The sequence below is a fragment of the Orcinus orca genome, chromosome 5 (genome assembly GCF_937001465.1).
Source record: "Orcinus orca chromosome 5, mOrcOrc1.1, whole genome shotgun sequence".
NCBI lineage: Eukaryota > Metazoa > Chordata > Mammalia > Artiodactyla > Delphinidae > Orcinus > Orcinus orca.
This window is the reverse complement of record NC_064563.1, coordinates 12,094,497-12,118,399: the sequence shown is the minus strand read 5'-3', so window position 1 is coordinate 12,118,399 and position 23,903 is coordinate 12,094,497. Positions and strand designations below refer to the sequence as shown.

At 40.9% G+C, this 23,903-nt stretch overlaps 1 protein-coding gene across 2 annotated transcripts in view; it reads left to right on the top strand.

The window, feature by feature from the left end:
• The window catches only part of OXNAD1 (oxidoreductase NAD binding domain containing 1), a 55,750-nt gene extending 38,109 nt beyond the window's left edge, over positions 1-17,641 (top strand). For both annotated transcript variants that reach the window (XM_004271929.4, XM_033431990.2), the window contains 4 exons: positions 1,389-1,530; positions 14,938-15,180; positions 15,927-16,035; positions 16,709-17,641. In XM_004271929.4, coding sequence (XP_004271977.1) covers positions 1,389-1,530; positions 14,938-15,180; positions 15,927-16,035; positions 16,709-16,863 — 649 coding nt within the window. In that variant the 3' untranslated portion in view covers positions 16,864-17,641. The remainder of the gene's footprint in view (positions 1-1,388; positions 1,531-14,937; positions 15,181-15,926; positions 16,036-16,708) is intronic.
• Positions 17,642-23,903: the final 6,262 nt, after the last annotated feature.

Sequence of the window (23,903 nt, the reverse complement as noted above, 5' to 3'; positions counted from 1 at the left end):
TTGAATTTTATATCAGTTTTATGATCAACTTGTCAGTTTCTGCAAAGAAACCAGCTAGGGTTTGATAGATATTGTATTGAATCTGTAGATCACTTTGGGCACTAATGCCATCTTAACAGTGTTAGGTCTTCTAGTCCATGAGCATGAGAAGCCTTTCTGTTTATTTAGATCTTCTTTGATTTTTTCCAACAATGTTTTGTAGTTTTCAGTGTACAAATCTTAAACTTCTTTTAAAGACTCTTCCCAGTTATTATTTTATTCTATTATAAATAGAATTATTTTTCTTAATTTCACATTTAGATTGTTCATTGCTAGTGTGTAGAAGTAAAATTGGTTTTTATTACTGATTTTAAATCCTGCAGCCTTATTTGAACTTGTTTATTAGTCTAATATATTTATAGTAAATTCCTTGGAATTTTCTATATACAATATTAAGTCATCTGCAACTTCTTTCCCTCCAATCTGGATACCTTTTATTTCATTTTCTTGCTTAATTGCTTTGGCTAGAACCTTTAGTACCATGTTGAGTAGAAGTGGTCAGAGCAGACATCTTTGTCTTGCTTCTGTTCTTAGTGGGGAAGTTTTTTGCCTTTCAAGGTTAAATATGATGTTGGCTGTAGATATTTTATAGTTGCCTTTATCATGTTGAGGAAGTTCACATTTATTCCTGGTTTGTTGAGTATTTTTATTATGTAAGGGTATTGAATTTTGTCAGATGCCATTTTTGCATCTATTGAGATGATCACATGGGTTTGTCCTTTATTCTGTTAAGTGGGTTTATTTCATTGGATTGATTTTCATATGTTAAACCAATCTTGTATTCCTGGGGTTTTTGCATCTATATTCACAAGGAATGTTGATCTATAGTTCCTTTTCTTGTGATAGCTTTGTCTGGTTTTGGTATCAGGGTAACTGACCTCATAGAATAAGTTGGGAAGGGTTCTTTTCTGGGTTTTTTGGAAGTATTTGTGAAAGATTAGCATTAATTTTTCATTAAATGTTTGATAGAGTTCACCAGTGCTGCCATCTGGACCTATTCTTTTCTTGTGGGAAGTTTTAAAATTACTAATTCAATCCATTTACTTATTATGGGTCTGTTCAGATTTTCAGTTTCTTCTTGAGTCCAGTTAGGTAATTTGTGTCTTTCAAGGAATGTGTCCATTTCATCTGAGTTAGCTAATTTTTTATCTTATTCATAGAATTCCTTTATAATCTTTTTTTTTTTTTTTTTTGGTGAGGTTGGTGATAATGTCCCATCATTCATTCTTGATTTTAGTAATTTTATTTGTTTCTCCTTTTTTCTTAGTCTAGTTTGTCAGTTTTGTTTACCTTAGTACCCACTTTTAAAATTGCTTCAACAATAGTTATTTACTTGCCTTTCCTTTTAGGGTTGACTTCTTTATCCCAGGAGTCTCTGTGGTTGGTGGGTTCTCAATATGCTCCAGCCCCAGACTGCTAGAACAAGAGAGAATGATAGAATTGGCAGTGAAATACACAAACCACCCTCCTGCTCTCTGGATTCACAATCAGGTGAGCAAACCTGTGTTTAAACTGGGAGATGTGGGATCTCTGTCTCCCACAGAATTTGTGTTCAGCTCACTTAATCCACCTAAGAAACCTAGGCTTGCATGAAAAGGGTAGAAGCTCACAAAGAGCTCCCCTCCATCCAGAATTCAGACTGTAGCAAGGTTAAAGAAGCAGAACCTTTTTGATGCACTAAGGATGATGCAAAGATACTTTGGGGTCTTGAAATACCTTCTGGGTCACCAAACAGTATTCAGTTGAATGCTGCTTTAGGATTAAAACATTTTTACTTCATATGTACGTTTTTGGAAATTGGCTCTGTGTGTGTCTTGTAATTGGTAAATCTATAAATCAGATTATTTTGTCCTGACCATCTTAAATGAAGAGAATTAAGCTAATCATTCTCTCATTATTTGGAGAGGAAACAATCTCTGATTACGTACTTCTCGTGCCCAGTTGAGCACTGCTAAACCTGTGGTGCCACTGCCTCTCCATTTCAGTCTCTGGAGAGCTCTTCACATGTGATTTTGAGAAGGAGTCCACATTTGCTGCTAATAATTCATTGTTCATCATGGACCTCAACACAACCCTATGCTGCTGTTCATTACCTACTAGAACTCTGATAACAAAGAGTGAGCTAAGAACAGATCAGTTTTTGACCTTTATCTTTTTTTTAACTGCCATCCCCTTCACTTCTAGAGTGTGCCTTCTATATTTACCAACAACCTCCATCCCATCTCAGGCACTTGCTTATCCCCTTTACCAAAAAGGAATGTGCTATATTGCAAATATTGTAGATACAAATAAACTGATTTTAAAATTTATATGGAAGAGCAAAGGAACTAGGGTAGCAAAAACAGTTTTGAAAAAGAAGACTAACAGGGGAGGCATCACATTACTCAAATTTAAGATTAAAATAAAGCTACCGTAATAAAAACAGTGTGGTATTGGTGAAGGCATAGACATATAGATCAATGGAACAGATTAAAGAGTTCAATAGACCGGCACACATATGGCCTTTTGATTTTTGACAGAGGTGCTAAAGAAATTCAATGGAGAAAGGATAACCTTTTCAACAAACAGTGCTGGAATAGTTGTCTATCCATATGCAGAAAAAAGGAACATTGACTTAAATCTCATACTTTATATTCAGAGGTAACTTAAAATATATTGTAGGTCTAAGTAAAGGTTTTAGAAGAAAACACTGGATATATTCTGAACATCAGGGTAGGCAGATAGTTCTTAGACATGACACCAAAAGCAAGATTCCTAAGAGGAAAGATTTATATATCGGACTTAATCAAAATTAAAATTTTTTTTCTGCAAAATACACTATAACAGAATTTTCAAAAAGAAGCCACAGCCTAGGAGAAAGTATTTGCAAATTAGATATCCAACAAAGGACTCATATCCAGAATATATAAAGAACTTGCAAAAGGCAGCAAAAATAAAACAAACATAATTTTTAAATGAGCAAAGGATTGAACAGATGCTTCCCTAAAAAGGACATAAGGATGGCAAATAAGCAATGAAACAATGGTCAGCATCATTAACCATTAGGGAAATGCAGATTAAAACCATATATAGTGGGATACCTCTACAGACCTATTAGAATGACTAAAATTTAAAAGATCGACAATACCAAGTGCTGCCAATGATGTGGAGAAACTGGAACTCTTATATTGCTTATATTGTTAGAAGGAAAGCAAGATACTACAGCCATCCTGGAAAATATTTTGGCAATTCCATATGAAACTAAATATACACTTACCATAATACCCAGCAGTACCACTCCTGGGTATTCATCCTAGAGAAACAGAAGAATTGTCCATATAAAGACCTGTACATGAATGTTTATAGTGGTTCTATTCATAATTGTCAAAAACTAGAAACAACCAAAACATCCCTCAGCAGGTGAATGGATAAACTGTGATATCAATACATTCATACAGTATACAGGCAGACCTTGTTTTACTGCGCCTTACTTTACTGCACTTTGCAAATAATTGTGTTCTTTTACTAATTGAATGTTTGTGGCAACCCTGCCTTGTCAGATGATAGTTAGCATTTTTTTTAACAATAAAGGTTTTCTTTATATGAAGAAATTTTTTAAATTATAGTTGGGCTTCCCTGGTGGCACAGTGGTTGAGAGTCCACCTGCCGATGCAGGGGACACGGGTTCATGCCCCAGTCTGGGAAGATCCCACATGTCACGGAGTGGCTGGGCCCGTGAGCCATGGCCACTGAACCTGCGCGTCCGGAGCCTGTGCTCTGCAACGGGAGAGGCCACAACAGTGAGAGGCCCACATACCGCAAAAAAAAAAAAAAAAAAAAGTATAGTTAATTTACAATGTTATGTTAGTTTCAGATGTACAGCAAAGTGACTGTATACATATATATGTATGTCTGTGTATGTGTATATATATATATATATATATATATACATATACATACATATATATATTCTTTTTCAGATTCTTTCCCATTATAAGTTATTACAAGATATTGAATATAGTTTCCTGTAGTATATAGTAGGTCCTTGTTGTTTATCTGTCTTATATATAGCAGTAGTATATGTATGTTAATCCCAAACTCTTAATTTATCCCTTCCCCAGCTTTCCCCTTTGGTGGCCGTAATTTTGTTTTCTATGCCTGTGAGTCTATTTCTGTTTTGTGAATAAGTTTTTTTGTATTATTGTTTTAGATTCCACATACAAGTGATATATGATATTTGTCTTTGTCTCATTTACTTCACTTAGTATGATAATCTCTAAGTGTATCTATGTAGCTTCAAATGGCATTATTTCATTCTTTTTTATGGCTGAGTATTATTCCATCATATATATATATATACCACATCTTCTTTATCCATTCATCTGTTGATGGACATAGGTTGTTTCCATGTCTTGGCTATTGTGAATAGGTCTGCTATGAACTTTGCGGTGCATGTATCTTTTCAAATTAGAGTTTTCTCTAGATATATGCCCAGGAGTGGGATTGATGGATCATATGCTAAGTCTGTTTTTAGTTTTTTAAGGAACCTCCATATTGTTCTTTATAGTGGCTGCACCAATTTACCTTTCTACCAACAGTTTGGAAGGTTGCCTTTCCCCACACCCTGTCCACCATTTATTTGTAGATTTTTTGATGATGGCCATTCTGACTGGAGTGAGGTGGTACCTCATAGTCGTTTTGATTTGCATTTCTCTAATAATTAACGACATTGAGCATCATTTCATATGCCTTTTGGCCATCTGTATGTCTTCTTTGGAGAAATGTCTGTTTAGGTCTTCTACCCATTTTTTAATTGGGTTTTTTTTTTGATATTAAGCTGTATGAGCTGTTTGTATATTTTGGGCGTTAATCCCTTGTTGGTAGCATTGTTTGCAAATATTTTCTCCCAGTCCATAGGTTGTCTTTTCGTTTTGTTTATGGTTTCCTTTGTTGTGCAAAAGCTTTTAAGTTTAATTAGGTCCCATTTGTTTATTTTTGTTTTTATTTCCATTACTCTAGGAGATGGAGCCAAAAAAAATATTGCTGAAATTTATGTCAAAGAGTGTCCTGCCTATGTTTTTCTCTAGGAGTTTAATAGTATCTGGTCTTAACATTTAGGTCTTTAATCCACTTTGAGTTTGTTTTTCTATATGATGTTAGAGAATGTTCTAATTTTATTCTTTTACATGTAGCTGTCCAGTTTTCCCCATACCACTTAGTGAAGAGACTGTCTTTTCTCCATTGTCTATTCTTGCCTCCTTTGTCATAGATTAATTGACCATAAGTGTGTGGGTTTATTTCTGGGCTTTCTGTCCTGTTCCATTGATCTGTCTTGTGCCAGTACCATACTGTTTTGATTACTGTAGCTTTGTAGTATAAAGTATTTTTTAATTAAGGTATGTACATGGTTTTTTTAGACATAATGCTACTGTACACTTAATAGACTAAAGTATAATGTAAACATAACTTTTATATGCATTATAAATGTAACTATTATATGCACAGCAACCAAACAATGGCTGTGACTCACTTAATTGTAGTATTCGCTTTATTGCTGTGTTCTGGAATCCAACCTGCAGTATCTCCCAGGTCCACCTGTATTTGTTAATTAAGCAGTAAAAACAGATCAACTGTTGATGCATAACACAACTCAGGTGAATCTCAGGGGTGTTATGTTGAGTGAAAAAAGCCAGTCTCAAAGGTCCCATACATCTCATTTATGCCACAATCTGGAAGGCAGAAATACAGTGATGGAAACGTGGTTGACAAGGGATAGGGTGGGGAAGGGTGTGAGCAGAAAGGGATAGCATAGGGGAGTTTTGGGGGGGTGATGGAACTGTTCAGTATCAATTTTGGTGCTACACTTCTCTATGTTTGTGTTAAAATTCATAGAAGTGTACAACAACAAAAAACTGTTACCGTAAAGATAATGTAAAAAATAAAAGATTTCTAAATCTACAGCAGCATAAAAAAATATTCTTCCTATGGTTTACATGTCAGGTTGTATCTGTTTACACACATTTCTAGCTGCTTGCCTTAGCATTTCCATTGTAAATGTATCCTGTCACATTTCTACCCTGGGACCTTCTGAGTCCTTCCTTTGGTGTGGCCTCGGCTATCTCATTCCTTTTTATATTCTCTTTGGATTTTCCTCCATCACTATCTCCAGGTTGCATCCTGAGTTGTTAAAGTATGCCCTGAGGGTGGGACCAGCAAGGTGTCCATGTGCCCCGAGCTCAGTGCTAAAAGGAGCTTAGCCATCTGGGCTCCTAGTGCCACGTGCCCCCTCCAGTTGTTGGCCGCCTACGTGACCTGGACCTGTTCCTGGTCCATAGCTCCCTGCTTGGTTTCATGGCTCATTGGCATTTCAGTGAAGGAACTTATTCCAAGAGGCTGTAGAAAATCTCCAAGTGGCATTGCTTGAGTGCACATCCTAATTGTATTGCCTGCTCCACTCTGCCCAGTGGGAGTTGCAAACAGCCTTTATGAAGTTAGATTTTTCTTGGAACCATTCTCAGGTGTCTGTTTTCCTCCTGAGGATTCGTCTTATTAAGCTATTAGAGTGGACAATAGAGGCACGTGAGTGTCTCGGTGGCAGCAGGCTGCTGTGTTGGGACATGGAATAAAGTGCCATAAATGTCTTCCTTTATTTTCTCTGCTTTGGCTCAAGCTCCTGGTAGGGTAAAGGGTTGTAGACAGCTATTGTGTGCTGGGCGCCAGTTGCAGTGGAAAAGTTGTTTATTTCAAAAGTAGAAAATCTATATCCAAATTAGATACATTGCCATGTAATTGAAGGTAATGTCCCTTTACTCGCTTCCATTTTATACTCTACAGCACTTTGAGTCTCGTGTTCATGCTACCCTGGCAGTTTTTATTGATCAACAAAAGACAAAGATGGCTTTTGATTCTTTCCAGATGCTAGCAAATTAGGAGATAGATCTACTGAAGATTATTTTGTCACTAAGGAGACGACAGGCTTCTTGATTATTATCTCTCTCTGGGACATATTTTCTTGACAACTTAAGGGTTGAAAATGCTCTGGTTTCTAAAAACAGTAACCTAAAGGTTTTGTTTGGTGTCATTACTAAGCACTCTGAAGGTGACCATTGGAGGGAATTATTTCTGTCTTGTTTCTTAGTCTCTTTTACTCTTAGATTCTTAGAGATAAAGAGAAATGTACAGGCAAGAAGGAGAGGAGGGGAGAGAGATTAACTCTGCTGTCATCATTAGACAGAGCCTCCACAGATTTCTGTTTTCAAGACTTGAAAGGGAAGAGCATTTTAAAGCACTTTGGAAGACAGTGTCGCAATTCCTAGATTTTAGTTATTCCTAAAAGAATGCACCCTTGCTGCTAATTTCTTCTGTCAAAAATGAAAACCCATGTACCATCCTTCATGTAAAAATCTCCTGCATCTTTAAAATAGTTCAGATGGGTTTTTTTTTCCCCCTCAGAGAAAGGATTTCCATTCATTTAACAGTTCTTGACCAAAAAGGACCTGTTCTGTGAATTCACATAATTTTCGTTTTTTCTTAGATTTTCTCTAAGTTTAGTTCTTTAAGTTGTAGAGCCCCAAATTAAATTCATATCAAAAAGTACTTACTGTGCACCTATCAGGCAAGGCACCAGGTGAGCGCTCAGGGTTGGTCTTCAGAAAGTGCCTGAACTGAGGGAGTCTACTCAGTTGACTTGTGTCAAGAATGCTCCTAGTATAAATGATTTCTTTATTCCTAAGTTCTGTTTTTTGGTGACAGGGAAGAAGGAAGCAGGCACCCCCTATGTTTTTTCTTCTGTGACAGCCACATGACCAAAATACCCTCCATGTAGTGCTTGCTGCCAGCAGGGGTTCCCCCACAGTGTCATGCAATGCCCACCATGGCCCTGGGGGGTGAGCAGGACAGGGGCTGGAACCCATTTTCCAGGTGCGGCAGCAGAGGCTGAGAGGAGCGAAGGGACTTGCTGGATTTCATAGGGGCTGTGATTAAAAGTTAGCTTTCTGACTCCTAGATCAGTGTGTTTTTATCCAAATTAAGGGTTCTCAACACTGCTGGATCCAATGCCCCCTTTCATTTCTGAAATGAAATTCAAAGTTAATATATACATAGGTACATACATTAAATAAATACATTTAAAATATAACACAATTCTCTAAATACAATACAAAGGAGAAATAAAGGAAAGTGATCCATAATCAAAGACTGTATTTCAGAGTATAAATGGTGGGACATGTCTAAACTAGAAGGTAGAATGAGGTAGGCAGGTTGCTGTTCCTCAGTGTAGGATTACCGTGAATACACGTATACAGATGCAGGTGGTGCAGGTGTTTCCTGGCAACAGAATGACCACACATACGTGCTGTACACTGGGATGTGGTTCTCCAGAATAGTGAACATGTTTGGTAAATTTCTGGACATAACAACATACAATCTACATGGCAGTGACATTCTGGAAAATTCAGACTATGTTAGATCCAGGCAAACAATACTTTGACTTGTTTTTGTTTCTGGGTTTTTTTTGGGTTTTTTTTTGGCAGTATGTGGGCCTCTCACTGTTGTGGCCTCTCCCATTGCGGAGCACAGGCTCCGGATGCGCAGGCTCAGTGGCCATGGCTCACGGGCCCAGCCGCTCCGTGGCATGTGGGATCTTCCCGGACCGGGGCATGAACCTGTGTTCCCTGCATCGGCAGGCGGACTCTCAACCACTGTGCCACCAGGGAAGCCCTCTGTTTTTGTTTTTTATACAGCAGGTTCTTATTAGTTATCCATTTTGTACACGTCAGTGTATACATGTCAATCCCAATCTCCCAATTCATCACACCACCACCCCCCAGCCCCGCTGCTTTCCCCCCTTGGTGTCCATACGTTTGTTCTCTACATGTGTGTTTCAATTTCTGCCCTGCAAACTGGTTCATCTGTACCATCTTTCTAGGTTCCACATATATGCGTTAATATGCTATATTTGTTTTTCTCTTTCTGACTTACTTCACTCTGTATGACAGTCTCTAGATCTTACCATGTCTCTACAAATGACCGAGTTTTGTTCCTTTTTATGGCTGAGTAATATTCCATCGTATATATGTACCACATCTTCTTTATCCGTTTGTCTGTCGATGGACATTTAGGTTGCTTCCATGTCCTGGCTATTGTAAATAGTGCTGCAGTGAACATTGGGGTACATGTGTCTTTTTGAATTATGGTTTTCTCTGGGTATATGCCCAGTAGTGGGATTGCTGGGTCATATGGTAATCCTAATTTTAGTTTTTTAAGGAACCTCCATACTGTTTTCCATAGTGGCTGTATTAATTTACATTCCCATCAACAGTGCAAGAGAGTTCCCTTTTCTACACACCCTCTCCAGCATTTGTTGTTTGTAGATTTTCTCATGATGCCCATTCTAACTGGTGTGAGGTGATACCTCATTGTAGTTTTGATTTGCATTTCTCTAATAATTAGTGATGTTGAGCAGCTTTTCATGTGCTTCTTGGCCATCTGTATGTCTTCTTTGGAGAAATGTCTATTTAGGTCTTCTGCCCATTTTTTGATTCTATCGTTTGTTTTTTTAATATTGAGCTGCATGAGCTGTTTATATATTTTGGAGATTAATCCTGTGTCTGTTGATTTGATTGCAAATATTTTCTCCCATTCTGAGGGTTGTCTTTTAGTCTTGTTTGTAGTTTCCTTTGCTTTGCAAAAGCTTTAAGTTTCATTAGGTCCCATTTGTTTATTTTTGTTTTTATTTCTATTACTCTAGGAGGTGGATCAAAAAGATCTTGCTATGATTTATGTCATAGAATGTTCTTCCTGTGTTTTCCTCTAAGAGTTTTATAGTGTATGGTCTTACATTTAGGTCACTAATCCATTTTGAGTTTATTTTTGTGTATGGTGTTAGGGAGTGTTCTAATTTCATTCTTCTACATGGAGCTGTCCAGTTTTCCCAGCACCACTTATTGAAGAGAGTGTTTTTTCTCTTGTATATCCTTGTCTCCTTTGTCATAGATTAGTTGACCATAGGTGCATGGGTATATCTCTGGGCTTTCTATCCTGTTCCATTGATCTATGTTTCTGTTTTTGTGCCAGTACCATATTGTCTTGATTACTGTAGCTTTGTAGTATAGTCTGAAGTCAGGGAGTCTGATTCCTCCTGCTCCGTTTTTTTCCCTCCAGACTTCTTTGGCTATTCGGGGTCTTTTGTGTCTCCATACAAATGTTAAGATTTTTTCTAGTTTTGTAAAAAAAATGCCATTGGTAATTTGATAGGGATTGCATTGAATCTGTAGGTTGCTTGGGAAGTATAGTCATTTTCACAATATTGATTCTTCCAATCCAAGAACATGGTATATCTCTCCATCTGTTGGTGTCATCTTTAATTTCTTTCATCAGTGTCTTGTAGTTTTCTGCATACAGGTCTTTTGTCTCCCTAGGTAGGTTTATTCCTAGGTATTTTATTCTTTGTGTTGCAGTGGTAAATGGGAGTGTTTCCTTAATTTCTCTTTCAGATGTTTCATCATTTATGTTTAGGAATGCCAGAGATTTCTGTGCATTAATTTTGTATCCTGCAACTATGTTGAATAATAGCGGTGAGAGTGGATATCTTTGTCTTGTTCCTGATCTTAGAAGAAATGCTTTCAGTTTTTCGCCATTGAGAATGATGTTTGCTGTGGGCTTGTTGTATATGGCCTTTATTATGTTGAGGAAGGTTCCCTCTATGCCTACTTTCTGGAGAGTTTTTATCATAAATGGGTGTTGAATTTTGTCAAAAGCTTTTTCTGCATCTATTGAGATGATCATATGGTTTTTATTCTTCAATTTGTTAATATGGTGTATCACATTGATTGATTCGCATATACTGAAGAATCCTTGCATCCCTAGGATAAATCCCACTTGATCATGGTGTATGATCCTTTTGATGTTGTTGGATTCTGTTTGCTAGTATTTTGTTGAGGATTTTTGCATCTATATTCATCAGTGATATAGGTGTGTAATTTTCTGTTTTTGTAGTGTCTTTGGTTTTGTTTTGTTTTTTTGCGGTACGCGGGCCTCTCACTGTTGTGGCCTCTCCCGTTGCAGGGCACAGGCTCCAGATGTGCAGGCTCAGCGGCCATGGCTCACGGGCCCAGCCGCTCTGCGGCATGTGGGATCCTCCTGGACCGGGGCACGAACCCGTGTCCCCTGCATCAGCAGGCGTACTCTCAATCACTGCGCCACCAGGGAAGCCCGTATCTTTGGTTTTGGTAACAGAGTGATGGTGGTCTTATAGAATGAGTTTGGGAGTGTTCCTTCCTCTGCAGTGTTTTGGAAGAGTTTGAGAAGGATGAGTGTTAGCTCTTCTCTAAATGTTTGGTAGAATTCACCTGTGAAGCCATCTGGTCCTGGATTTTTGTTTGTTGGAAGATTTTTAATCACAGTTTCAATTTCATTACTTGTGATTGGTCTGCTTATAGTTTCTATTTCTTCCTGGTTCAGTCTTGGAAGCTTATACCTTTCTAAGAATTTGTCCATTTCTTCCAAGTTGTCCTAAAATTTTATTGGCATAGAGTTGCTTGTAGTAGTCTCTTAGGATGCTTTGTATTTTTGAAGTGTCTGTTCTAACTTCTCCTTTTTCATTTCTAATTTTATTGATTTGAGTCCTCTCTCTCTTTTTCTTGATGAGTCTGGCTAATGGTTTATCAATTTTGTTTATCTTCTCAAAGAACCAGCTTTTAGTTTTATTGACCTTTGCTGTTGTTTTCTTTGTTTCTATTTCATTTATTTCTGCTCTGATCTTCATGATTTCTTTCCTTTTACTAACTTTGGGTTTTGTTTGTTCTTCTTTCTCTAGTTCTTTTAAGTGTAAGGTTAGATTGTTTATTTGAGATTTTTCTTGTTTCTTGAGGTAGGCTTGTATTGCTATAAACTTAACCTCTTAGAAATGCTTTTGCTGCATCCCATAGGTTTTGGATCATTCTGTTTTCATCGTCATTTGTCTCTAGGTATTTTTTTGATTTCCTCTTTGATTTCTTCAGTGATCTTTTGGTTATTTAGTAACATTGTTTAGCCTGCATATGTTTGTGGTTTTTACCATTTTTTTCCCTGTAATTTCTAATCTCATAGCATTGTGGTCAGAAAAGATGCTTGATATGATTTCAGTATTCTTAAATTTACTAAGACTTGATTTGTGACCCAAGATGTGACCTGTACTGGAGAATGTTCCGTGCGCACTTGAGAAGAAAGTGTAATCTGCTGTTTTTGCATTGAATGTCCTATAAATATCAAATCTATCTGGTCTTTTGTGTCATTTAAAGCTTGTGTTTCCTTATTAATTTTCTGTTTGGATGATCTGTCCGTTGGTGTAAGTGAGGTGTTAAAGTATTATTGTGTTACTGTCGATTTCCTCTTTTATAGCTGTTAGCAGTTGCCTTATGTATTGAGGTGCTCCTGTGTTGGGTGCATATATATTTATAATTGTTATATTTCTTCTTGGATTGATCCCTTGATCATTATGTAGTGTCCTTCCTTGTCTCTTGTAACGTTCTTTATTTTAAAGTCTGTTTTATCTGATCGGAGTATTGCTACTCCAGCTTTCTTTTGATTTCCATTTGCATGGAATATCTTTTTCCATCCCCTCGCTTTCAGTCTGTATGTGTCCCTAGGTCTGAAGTGGGTCTCTTGTAGACAGCATATATATATGGGTCTTGTTTTTGTATCCATTCAGCGAGCCTGTGTCTTTTGGTTGGAGCATTTAATCCGTTCACGTTTAAGGTAATTATCGATGTGTTATGTTCCTATGACCATTTTCTTAATTGTTTTGGGTTTGTTTTTGTGGGTCCTTTTCTTCTCTTGTGCTTCCCCCTTAGAGAAGTTCCTTTAGCATTTGTTCTAGAGCTGGTTTAGTGGTGCTGAATTCTCTTAGCTTTTGCTTGTCTGTAAAGCTTTTGATTTCTCCATTGAATCTGAATGAGATCCTTGCCGGGTAGAGTAATCTTGGTTGTAGGTTCTTCCCTTTCATCACTTTATATATGTCATGCCACTACCTTCTGGCTTGTAGAGTTTCTGCTGAGAGATCAGCTGTTAACCTTATGGGAGTTCCCTTGTCTGATATTTGTCATTTTTCCCTTGCTGCTTTCACTGATTTTTCTTTGTCTTTAATTTTTGCCAATTTGATTACTGTGTGTCTTGGCATGTTTCTCCTTGGGTTTATCCTGTATGGGACTCTCTGCACTTCCTGGACTTGGGTGGCTATTTCCTTTCCCATGTTAGGGAAGTTTTCGACTATCATCTCTTCAAATATTTTCTCGGGTCCTTTCTCTCTGTCTTCTCCTTCTGAGACCCCTGTAATGCAAATGTTGTTGTGTTTAACGTTGTCCCAGAGGTCTCTTAGGCTGTCTTCATTTCTTTTCATTCTTTTATCTTTATTCTGTTCCACAGCAGTGAGTTCCACCATTGTGTCTTCCAGGTCACTTATCCATTCTTCTGCCTCAGTTATTCTGCTATTGATTCCTTCTAGTGTAGTTTTCATTTCAGTTATTGTATTGTTCATCTCTGTTTGTTTGTTCTTTAGTTCTTCTAGGTCTTTGTTAAACATTTCTTGCATCTTCTCTATCTTTGCCTCCATTCTTTTTCCAAGGTCCTGAATCATCTTTACTATCATTATTCTGAATTCTCTTTCTGGAATGTTGCCTATCTCCACTTCATTTAGTTGTTTTTCTGGGGTTTTATCTTGTTCCTTCATCTGGTACATAGCCCTCTGCCTTTTCATCATGTCTTTCTGTCAATGTGGTTTTTGTTCCACAGGCTGCAGGATTGTGGTTCTTCTTGCTTTGCTGTCTGCCCTGTGGTCGAGTTTTTTTGTAAAATGATTTAGGGTCTAGTCTCAGATCGTTCCAAACCAGTTTTCACCTGCATGTACGTCCCATGGATCTTTTAGAATTCTGTGCAGGGCAGCCCTGTGCATCACAGAGACTGGTGTGCCGCCACACCAGCTCTCTGACTTAAAAGCCCTCGTTTGCCTCATTTGCTGATTTCTGTGCTGTAAGTACTCCCACAGTTGCTGGCATCAAACTACCAGTAGAAACTGGCCCACACAATTCCTGCAGATTTAACCATCCGCTTAGTAGGAGCCAGCTTCTGGGCACCACTGACTTCACAGGACATCTGGTGTCTCTGGCCCTGCCCTCTGAATGCCAGTTGGATTCCCCAAGTCATCATGACCTGAAAAAAGTGTCACCACAGATTTCCAAAACACCTCCCTCAGGGGCAGTACCGCCCCCATGGAGAACCAGTGCATTCAGCTCTGATGGTATCTCTGGTGTAAGTGACCTCACCCAGTTGTAGCTGCTTTACCTGGGTGGGTGTGATTGGTACTCAACCCCTAGGCTGGAACCTCTGGCTGCCTGTTCTGCTCCAGGGAGAAGCTGACAGCACTGAGCAGGACCGCAGTGCTGGCCTCAGCCTGTGGAGCAGCCTGGCTGTTCCCTGCTGGCGGCCAGGAGGAAGCCTGGGGACCCACACTCCTCAGCCCTGATGAGCCCAGGGTAGCCCCATCCCGCCTCTCAGCTCCAAGGCTTTAATCAGAGCACAGGCACACAGCTCAGAAAAGGACACTCATACGTCAGGGCTGTCCCCTGGGCCCAGTGCCTCTCTGCACAACCCAGTTAGTTCAGCACCTGAGAAGTTAACAAACGGCAGGATTCCTGAAGCGAGCCTCCGTTTCTCAACACCAGAGTGGCTGTGCAGCCTGCATCATGAAGGTGGAGGAGCACATGGCCTGTATGAGGCACAGGTGGGATCAATTCACGGCCCTGCGAGAACTGAGAGCAAGCTGTAAAAATGGCCCTAAAAACTGACCAGAATATAGGAGGTGGATGCCCTCTGCTTTCCGAAGGAAGAACATGGTTTCAGACCTTTGCTACACAGCATTAAAGGCTCGTTTCTCTCCCCCCTCAGTGTACACTGGACTCGGAAGTGGCCATGAGAGTGGGTGGAGAGTTCTTCTTTGACCCTCAGCCTGCAGATGCCTCTAGAAACCTTGTGTTGATTGCGGGAGGAGTTGGAATTAACCCTCTGCTTTCCATCCTGCGGCATGCAGCAGACCTCCACAGAGAACGGGCGAACAAGGGACGTGGGTATGAGATTGGAACAATCAGACTGTTCTACAGCGCAAAAAACACCAGTGAGCTCCTGTTCAAGGTAAGGGAGGAGTGTGTGTCCCATAGCTTGCTGTGAGCAGACTCGCATCATGGTATTAGTGTCCACGGACCTTTCTTGTCTCTATTCTGTCTTCTCTGCAATAGTTCAGAAGCTGGAGAGGCTGAATCATGTTCAAATGAGGCCCAGGACAATTTAAAAAGCTAGTGCTGAGGAGGCTCCCAGTGCAGTGACAGGAGAGGGCAGGGCTGGGGGCTTGACTCAGGAGGTGGACGAGCAGGAAAGTCAGCGTGGCGCTGGGGTTCCCCAGAGAGTCACGAGGACTACGGGTGGGCTCAGATGGCACAGGAGTAGGTGAGACCCAGCTGGGTATGTGAAACTCCCAGCGGTTGCATCTGTGGAAACTAAGTCCATTTGACAGGAGAAGCGTTTCACTCTGGGTTGCTTTGCAGCTGCAAGGATGAACAAAAGAACAGAAACAGTTAAAAGACACAACTGTGGTCAGTGAAACTGCTGCTTAATTGCCCACGCCTGAGAAAAAGAAAAAAGAAAAAACTCCCGGAGAGTTAGTAATATGCTTGTTAGCATATTCAGATTTCAATTAAAGCCAAATAGCCCTCTGTACTCTGAATGCTCTGGCCTGCTCGGCTGCAAACAATATCTCTCTAAGTAGAGAGCGGAGGGGCAGACGTGTGTGGAATGGCAGTGGAGGTTCATCGTCCCTGGGGGTGCACATCTGTTTTGATTTTTTTAAATTGTAGTGTGACCAAGTATGTTTGACATTCCAGAAAAATATCCTTGATTTAGTAAATGAATTTCCTGAGAAGATTGCATGCAGTTTGCATGTTACAAAACAGACTACACAAATCAGTGCAGACCTCAAGCCGTACATCACGGGTGAGTCCCCTAAAGATGTTTTGACTGTATCCACACCGTTATTTTGTGGATGTGCCAGTTGGTTGAGTGTAGATGCTTTATTGCTGGGAGTTGCTGGCTGGGAATGTCACTACTTGGGGAATTGAGAGACGATTCATCATGGAAAAATACGGAGAGGTTAGTTGGATTTACTTATTATATACAGATCTCCTGCTGCCCATATTAAAATTTATTTTCTGCATTTTTTAGGGGACCTTTGCGTCATCGCCGTAGTATGCATACAAAGAATTATACTCCGGCTTTGACTGAATCAATTCCATTTGCCATTAATAGTAATTTAAATTTCTCGTGGTTTCCCCTCCCTGGGAGGAGTTCTCACAAAGCAGTTTATTTACTTTGCTGAAGGCAGTTTTGAATCTCTCCCAAAGATCAGTATGCTCCCTGGCCCTGTCTGGTGAGTGCATTAGGATCAGCTGCCCTCATTGCTTGCCGTGGATTCAGGAAACCTGGAGACGCGCTCTCTGCTTGGGTCCGGCCCGGACACCAGCAGGAGCCAGCATGCTGATGACTCAGGACGCGACCCACTGAGCTTAGTTACTGAAAATAAACACTGTTGCCGAGTTGTGGTTAGTCCTTCCTCTTTTCAGTACAGACACGTCTGGCTTAAATTGGTGTTTATTCTGTTTTTTGGTAGAAGGAAGAATAACGGAGAAGGAGATAAGATACCATATTTCAAGAGAGACCTTGTTCTACATTTGTGGCCCACCTCCCATGACAGACTTTTTCTCCAAGGAACTGGAGAGCAGCCACGTTCCCAAAGAGCACATCTACTTTGAGAAGTGGTGGTAGGGGGCAGGCGCAGGTGCAGAAGGGTGGGATGGAGGTCCACGAGGACAGGGACAGACAGTACACTCTGTGATTCGTGGTGGATGAATTTACCTCTACCCAGTCTTAGTTTTTAAGGCTGTGAACTCAGTGACCGGTTGGAGAAACAAGAAAAACCAGCTGACAGACTTAAATTATAAACTTGTTGCAAAAACTTCATTGATTAAACTGATTTTCACTACGTTGACTTTCTTTTATGAATAACTGCTTGATTATCTCATGATGTACTTTGAATTGGTCAATAGGGATTTTCTTTCCCCTTAAGGGAAAAAAAGACATAGACTTTTATTCAGTCATGAAAATATGGTTTTGTGTGTGAAAGGTAGGCTATCTTTAAATTATTTGATAACAACCTATATATCTTATGTTGAATAAATTTAAACATAATTTCATTTGAAATGCTTTATATTTAATGTCTTAGGGACTTCCTTGGTGTCACAGTGGTTAAGAATCCGCCTGTCAATGCAGGGGACACGGGTTCAAGCCCTGGTCCGGGAAGATCCCACATGCCATGGAGCAACTAAGCCCACGTGCCACAACTCCTGAGCCTGCGTGCCACAGCTGCTGAAGCGTGTGCGCCTAGAGCCCATGCTCTGCAACAAGGGAAACCACTGCAGTGAGAAACCTGCGCACTGCAACGAAGAGTAGCCCCTGCTTGCTTCAACTAGAGAAAGCCCGCGCGCAGCAACGAAGACGCAACGCAGCCAAAAATAAAAAAATAAAAATTTAATGTTTTAGTTTACCTTATTGTTGCCTGCAGCCTTGCTTCTTCAGAAGTTGGATTTGGAAATAGAAAATTATTAGGAAAACTGCTTTATGGAATTGAACATCCAGCATATTTGCTTCATGTTAATAACCAACCTCAGTATGTATCCTAATTGTTAGTTTCTTCTCAGATGAAACCTTTCCTGGGGTCTGTCTTTGGCCACCTGCCTCAGTGCTACACGTGGGAGGCGGCTTCTTGTTTGGGACAAAGGCAAGGATGACTGCCGTGTTCCCTGTTGAATCTGCCTTTAGTGGCTCGGCTGGCTGGCTATAGAAATGTGCTTAGGATTGATTAGGGGCTACAGAGCCAATTCCAAACCCTGTTCCTCTGCCTTTTATTTCATTCTTTTGCCAGGGTTGTTCCTGGCACAGCAGCTTCTCACATACCTGTTGAGTGACTAAAAGAAAGCAACTACCGTTTAATCCCTTGCTAAGCCTGGGGTTGGGAGGTGGTCCCCAGGATGCATGGACGGAGTGGAGAGCATCGTCCTAAGGCTGCTCTGGTGGAACTGCTAGAAAGCAGACTTTACTTCTTATCTCTGTTTAGAGTTTAAAATACCTGAAATAAGTCCCCAGGCTCAGGCCAGGCCCTCCTTTCTGTGACAGGCAGTCTCGGACCATGGCCACTTTCCTGGAGAACCCCATGAGGTAAGGGGGGTCCGGGAAGAAGGGCAGACCAGAGCCGGAATGCAGGGGTCCGTGGAGAGGATTCTGTTCTCCAGCTGATGAGAGGGCAGGGGACCCTTTCTCCTCTCTGGGGTTGCAGGTCTCACGGGGACTCCAGGACTTAAACACATCACTGACTTATGGGGTCTGGCGACGGCTAGCATCACCATTCTAGCCTCTGCCCTGTTTTGAATTTTGTTTTAAGCAGGGATCGTTTGTCAACTGTTTCAATCCCAGATTTGAATTCCGTAGGAGGAGAGGGGGACCCTTGACCCGACAGGAACATCAGAGTCCGTTCAGGGCAATGATCGTCACCATTTCAGAGGTGAGGGGAACATGAGGAGCTCTGACCTCCCTAAGGAGCCTGAGTCACCCGTTGGCCCCAAAGTGTCCAGGCTGAGGGCTGGCCTTGAGGGCGGAGCATGCTGAGGTTCAAGGGCGTGAGAGCACTGCAGGGCCCTTCTGCCCACTGGCCAGGGCAGCTGGTAGCGGGGGGACACCCAGCTACCAAGAGGGAGTCCGCCCCAGGCCTTTCTGTGTTGGGAGTGGAGGTGCCGGGGGGTAGCTTCAGTGTGGCATGGGACAGGGGCCTGTGTGCCCGGTGTTGTGTCATAGAGCGAGGGCCACCCGTCCTGGAGATCCCAGCTCTGCCCGCCACCCTGCCAGACACTGTTGCCATCTGTAAATCGCTGAGGGGCCAGGTCATGACCTTTGCCTAGACTGTAGCTCCTTCCAGCTCTGTTCTTTCTGGTGCTGAGCACTGAACAGTATATCTGGTCCACTGGTCAAGGATGTCCTTTTGCCCTTGCTTGCTGGGCCAGTGAGAATCTCTTTGGTCCTCAAATTAAGTCCAGCCAGGGTGACTTGGAATTTATAGTGTGGTGGCTGAGAATGTCAACTGGAGAGAGCCTGTGAGCCAGGCTGCGTGGGTTCAGATCTCAGCTCTGCCACGTACTGGGTAGATGACCTGGAGCACGTCGCTGACCTGCGTGCTGCCTCAGTTTGTGATTACACACACGTGGGCACATAACGCGCCCCTGCATGTGAAACGGAGGGAATAATACCCCCTTCCTTGTAGGGCTGTTATGGGGATTAAAGGTGATGAAACATGAAGTGCTCGGTAGAGCAGTGCATGAGTGTGAGTGTGTTAGTACTTTGCTTTTCCTCATCCTATTCAGGAAGGGTGTAAGAGGCTGGATGGCGCAGGTTTAGTCCACCTGCCTGTAACCTGCACATGGTAGGGCTCTGTCTTGTTCAGCGCTCATTTTGGCACATGGTAAGTACTTAGTAGATACTTCTTACATGGGTGAGAGGACCTGCCCAGAGCTGATGGGCTGTTTTAAAGGCACTCTTATGGATCCTTCTGGCCTTATGAGTTTGTGAAAGGATGTTTCTTCTTGGGACATGAGACCCTTTCAGAGTCTACTCAGAAGATAGGTTAAGCTGATGTGTGAGACTTTCTCAAATTTTGTGTTAGAATGAACGCTAATGCTCACCAGAAAATGGATCAAATACCTTGGCCTTTCCCAAATAGTCTGCCATTAAAGGGGCTTTCTCTGAGGCACAGGGCACCTCCTCATCCACAGGGTGTCTGTAGGTGGACGTGGAGCTCCGAGATAAGGATGTTCCCTGGGACCCTGTTTCTGGTCAGTAGCCCCTACTCTGAAAGAAAAAAAAAAAAAAAAGGTCTTACGAAAATGTTCAAAGATACACCAAAGTAGACATCCATCACCCAGCTTCACTGATTACCAACATTCTGCTGTTTATTTTTGTCTGCCCTCAACGTCATTGTGTTTTGATGTTTCAGGAGTATTTTGAAGTAAATCCTAGAAATCATATCATGTCACCTGTAAATTCTTCAGTGTATAACAGCCATGTCACCTCAATGTGACCACCATGCCATCATCACACTCAGCACAAGTAACAGTGATTCCTTAATATCGTCAAAACAACCTTCCTGAATTCTTTTCCCCCCACTGCCTCAAAGTCCACGTGTTGCAATTTGGTTGATATGTCCTTTGAGCTGCTTTCAATCCACGGTCCCCTCTCCCCACCCCACACACATATCCATAGACATTTCATTGAAGAAACTGGGGCATTGGTCCTACAGACTTTCCCACATTGTAAACCCAGCCTACTGTATCCTCAAGGTGTCATTGAACATCACCCTGTATCCTCTGTATGTCACATAAACTGGTAAGGAGATCTAGAGCTCATTTAGATTCAAGATTTTGTTTTTCTTTTGCAGGACTACATCGTACGTGGTGTTATGTATTTTTTTTTCTTTTAAGAAGATGTTGGGGGTAGGAGTTTATTAATTTATTTTTGCTGTGTTGGGTCTTCGTTTCTGTGCGAGGGCTTTCTCTAGTTGCAGCGAGCGGGTGCGACTCTTCATCGCGGTGCGCGGCCCTCTCACTATCGCAGCCTCTCTTGTTGCGGAGCATAGGCTCCAGGCGCGCAGGCTCAGTAGTTGTGGCTCACGGGCCTAGTTGCTCCGCGGCATGTGGGATCCTCCCAGACCAGGGCTGGAACCCGTGTCCCATGCATCAGCAGGCAGATTCTCAACCACTGTGCCACCAGGGAAGCCCGGTGTTATGTATTTCTGTTGCATCCCAAGGAGGCACCTAATGTCTGTCCCACTTCTAGTGTTTTTAAGATTGATCAGTGGGTTCAGCTTTTGTCAGCCTGATCCCCCCAATGAAAAGTTCTCTATCAGCCTTTCACCTAATTATCTTAGTAGCTGTTGATCATTGTCTATACCTACTATTTCATTAAGGATTAATCGCCCATCTCTATCATTTTTTCTGCAGTTATTACCCGTGACTCTTCTAAAAAGAACTTTCCCTCATTGACTTGCCCTAAAATGAGTCTGAATTGGAAAGACAGAATCAGTGCTTGATTCCTTTTATTCATCAATTAGCCTATTAAGAGTTGGTGTCTGAGCAACCTCCAAAGATCGAAGATGACCAGTGACATTATTTTTTTTAAGTATCATTATGAACTCTTTGGCTTTTTGTACATTTGATTGTTTGCATCCATTGTGTTCAAACTTTCGATGGTTGGCTTGTTTGGGGATGCCCCGGCTGTGTTAGGGGCCCCCACTGAGTCGTGGGGTGTTGATGAGGTTTGGGGCTATTAGAGTTGCAAAAAGTGCTTGAATAAACAGAAAAGAGGAAAAGGAGATGAGTGTGCTGTCAGAAACCCACATGAAGAAAGTGTTTCAAGCAGGACGGACTGGTCAGCTGGGTCATTTTTGATGCAACAGGAGGGAAGTTCTCATGAGCAGCCATTGATGTAGCAACTGGAAGGTCACCGGTGATCTTGATAAGAGGGATGTCAAGAGTGAAACATTGGAGTGGGTGTGGGAACAACTGGGAGGAAAGAAATTGTAATGAGTATGAATCGTTGTTTCAAAGAATGTTAGTGTAAAGGGAAGGAAAAAGATGGGATGGTAACTGGAAAGGGAAATGGGGTCAAGAGAACTCCATTTTTTAAAACTCATTAAAAAAAATTTTATTGAAGTATACTTGATTTACAATGTTGTATTAATTTCTGCTGTACAGCAAAGTGATTCAGTTATACATATATGTATTCTTTTTCACATTCTTTTCCATTGTGGCTTATCACAGGATATTGAATATAGTTCCCTGTTCTGTACAGTAGGACCTCGTTGTGGATCCATCCTATATATAATAGTTTGCACCTGCTAACCCCAAACTCCCAATCCATCCCTCCCCCACACCCCCCCTTGGCAACCACAGGTCTGTTCTCTATGTCTGTGAGTGTTTCTGTTTCGTAGATGTGTTCATTTGTGTAGTATTTTAGATTCCACATATAAATGATATCATACGATATTTGTCTTTTCCTGTCAACTTCACTTAGTATAATAATCTCTAGGTCCATCCATGTTGCTGCAAACAACATTCTTTTTTATGGCTGAGTAGTATTCCATTGTATATATGTACCACATCTTCTTTATCCATTCCTCTGTCGATGGACACTTAGGTTGTTTCCATGTCTTGGCTATTGTGAATAGTGCTGCTATGAATATAGGGGTGCATGTATCTTTTTGAATTACGGTTTTCTCCGGATATATTCCCAGGAGTGGGATTGCTGGATCATATGGTAACTGTTTTTAGTTTTTTGAGGAACCTCCATACTGTTCTTCATAGTGGCTGCACCAATCTACATTCCCACCAACAGAATAATAGGGTTCCCTTTTCTCCACACCCTCTCCAGCATTTATTGTTTGTAGACTTTTTAATGATGGCCATTCTGACCAATGTGACATGGTACCTCATTGTAGTTTTGATTAGCAATGACAAGTGTCTTTTCATGTGTCTATTTGCCATCTGTATGTCTTCTTCGGAGAAATGTCTATTTATGTCTTCTGCCCATTTTTCAATTGGATAGTTTGTGTTTTTGTTATTGAAATGTATGAGCTGTTTGTGTAATTTGGAAATTAATCCCTTGTTGGTAGCATCGTTTGCAAATCTTTTCTCCCAGTCTGTAGGTTGTCTTTTTGTTTTCTTTATGGTTTCCTTTGCTGTGCAAAAGCTTTTAAGTTTAATTAGGTCCCATTTGTTTATTTTTGCTTCTATTTCTATTGCCTTGGGAGACTGACCTAAGAAAACATTGGTACGATTTATGTCAGAGAATGTTTTGCTTATGTTCTCCTTCTAGGAGTTTTATGGTGTTATGTCTTACATTTAAGCCATTTTGAGTTTTTGTGTATGGTGTGAAGGTGTGTTCTAACTTCATTGATTTACATGCAGCTATCCTACCTTCCCAACACCACTTGCTAAAGGGACTGTCTTTTTCCCATTGTATATTGGTGTGTGAGTTTATTTCTGGGCTCTCTATTTTGTTCCATTGAGCCATACGTCTGTTTTTGTGCCAATACCATGCCGTTTTGATTACTGTAGCTTTATAGTGTTGTCTGAAATCAGGTTGTGCCTCCTGATTTGTTCTTTATCTTCAGTATTGCTTTGTCAATTCTGGTCTTTAATGGTTCCATATAAGTTTTAGGATTATTTGTCCTAGTTTTGTGAAAAATGTCATGGGTAATTTGATAGGGATCGCATTAAACCTGTAGATTGCTTTGGGTAGTATGGCCATTTTAATTTAATTTTAACAATATTAATTCTTCTAATCCAAGAACATTTACTCATTTTTTAATGTTTGTTTTTTAAACTTTATTTTGAAATAAGTTTAGATTTATAGAAGAGTTACAAAGATAGTACAGAGTTCCCATACAACCTTTTCCCAGCTTCCCCGAGTGGCAGCATCTTACATATACATGGTATGTTTATCAAAACTAAGGAATCAAAAGCACAGTTAAATTGGTACAGTACTATTAACTAAACCAAACTCTGAAAGAATCATTTAGTGGGAGTCCAGGTAGCTTTTTCTAGAGGATGCTAAATTAGTTAACTGTTATTTTCTGAGCACCTACTATGTGCAGTCACTGTCTAGAAATTCAAGATAAGAAAGTATAAGACAAAGTCTCTTTTGAGGAGCAAGTTTAATACTTTGGGAAACTTTTTTTATGATTGAAAGTGGAAACGCTTTGG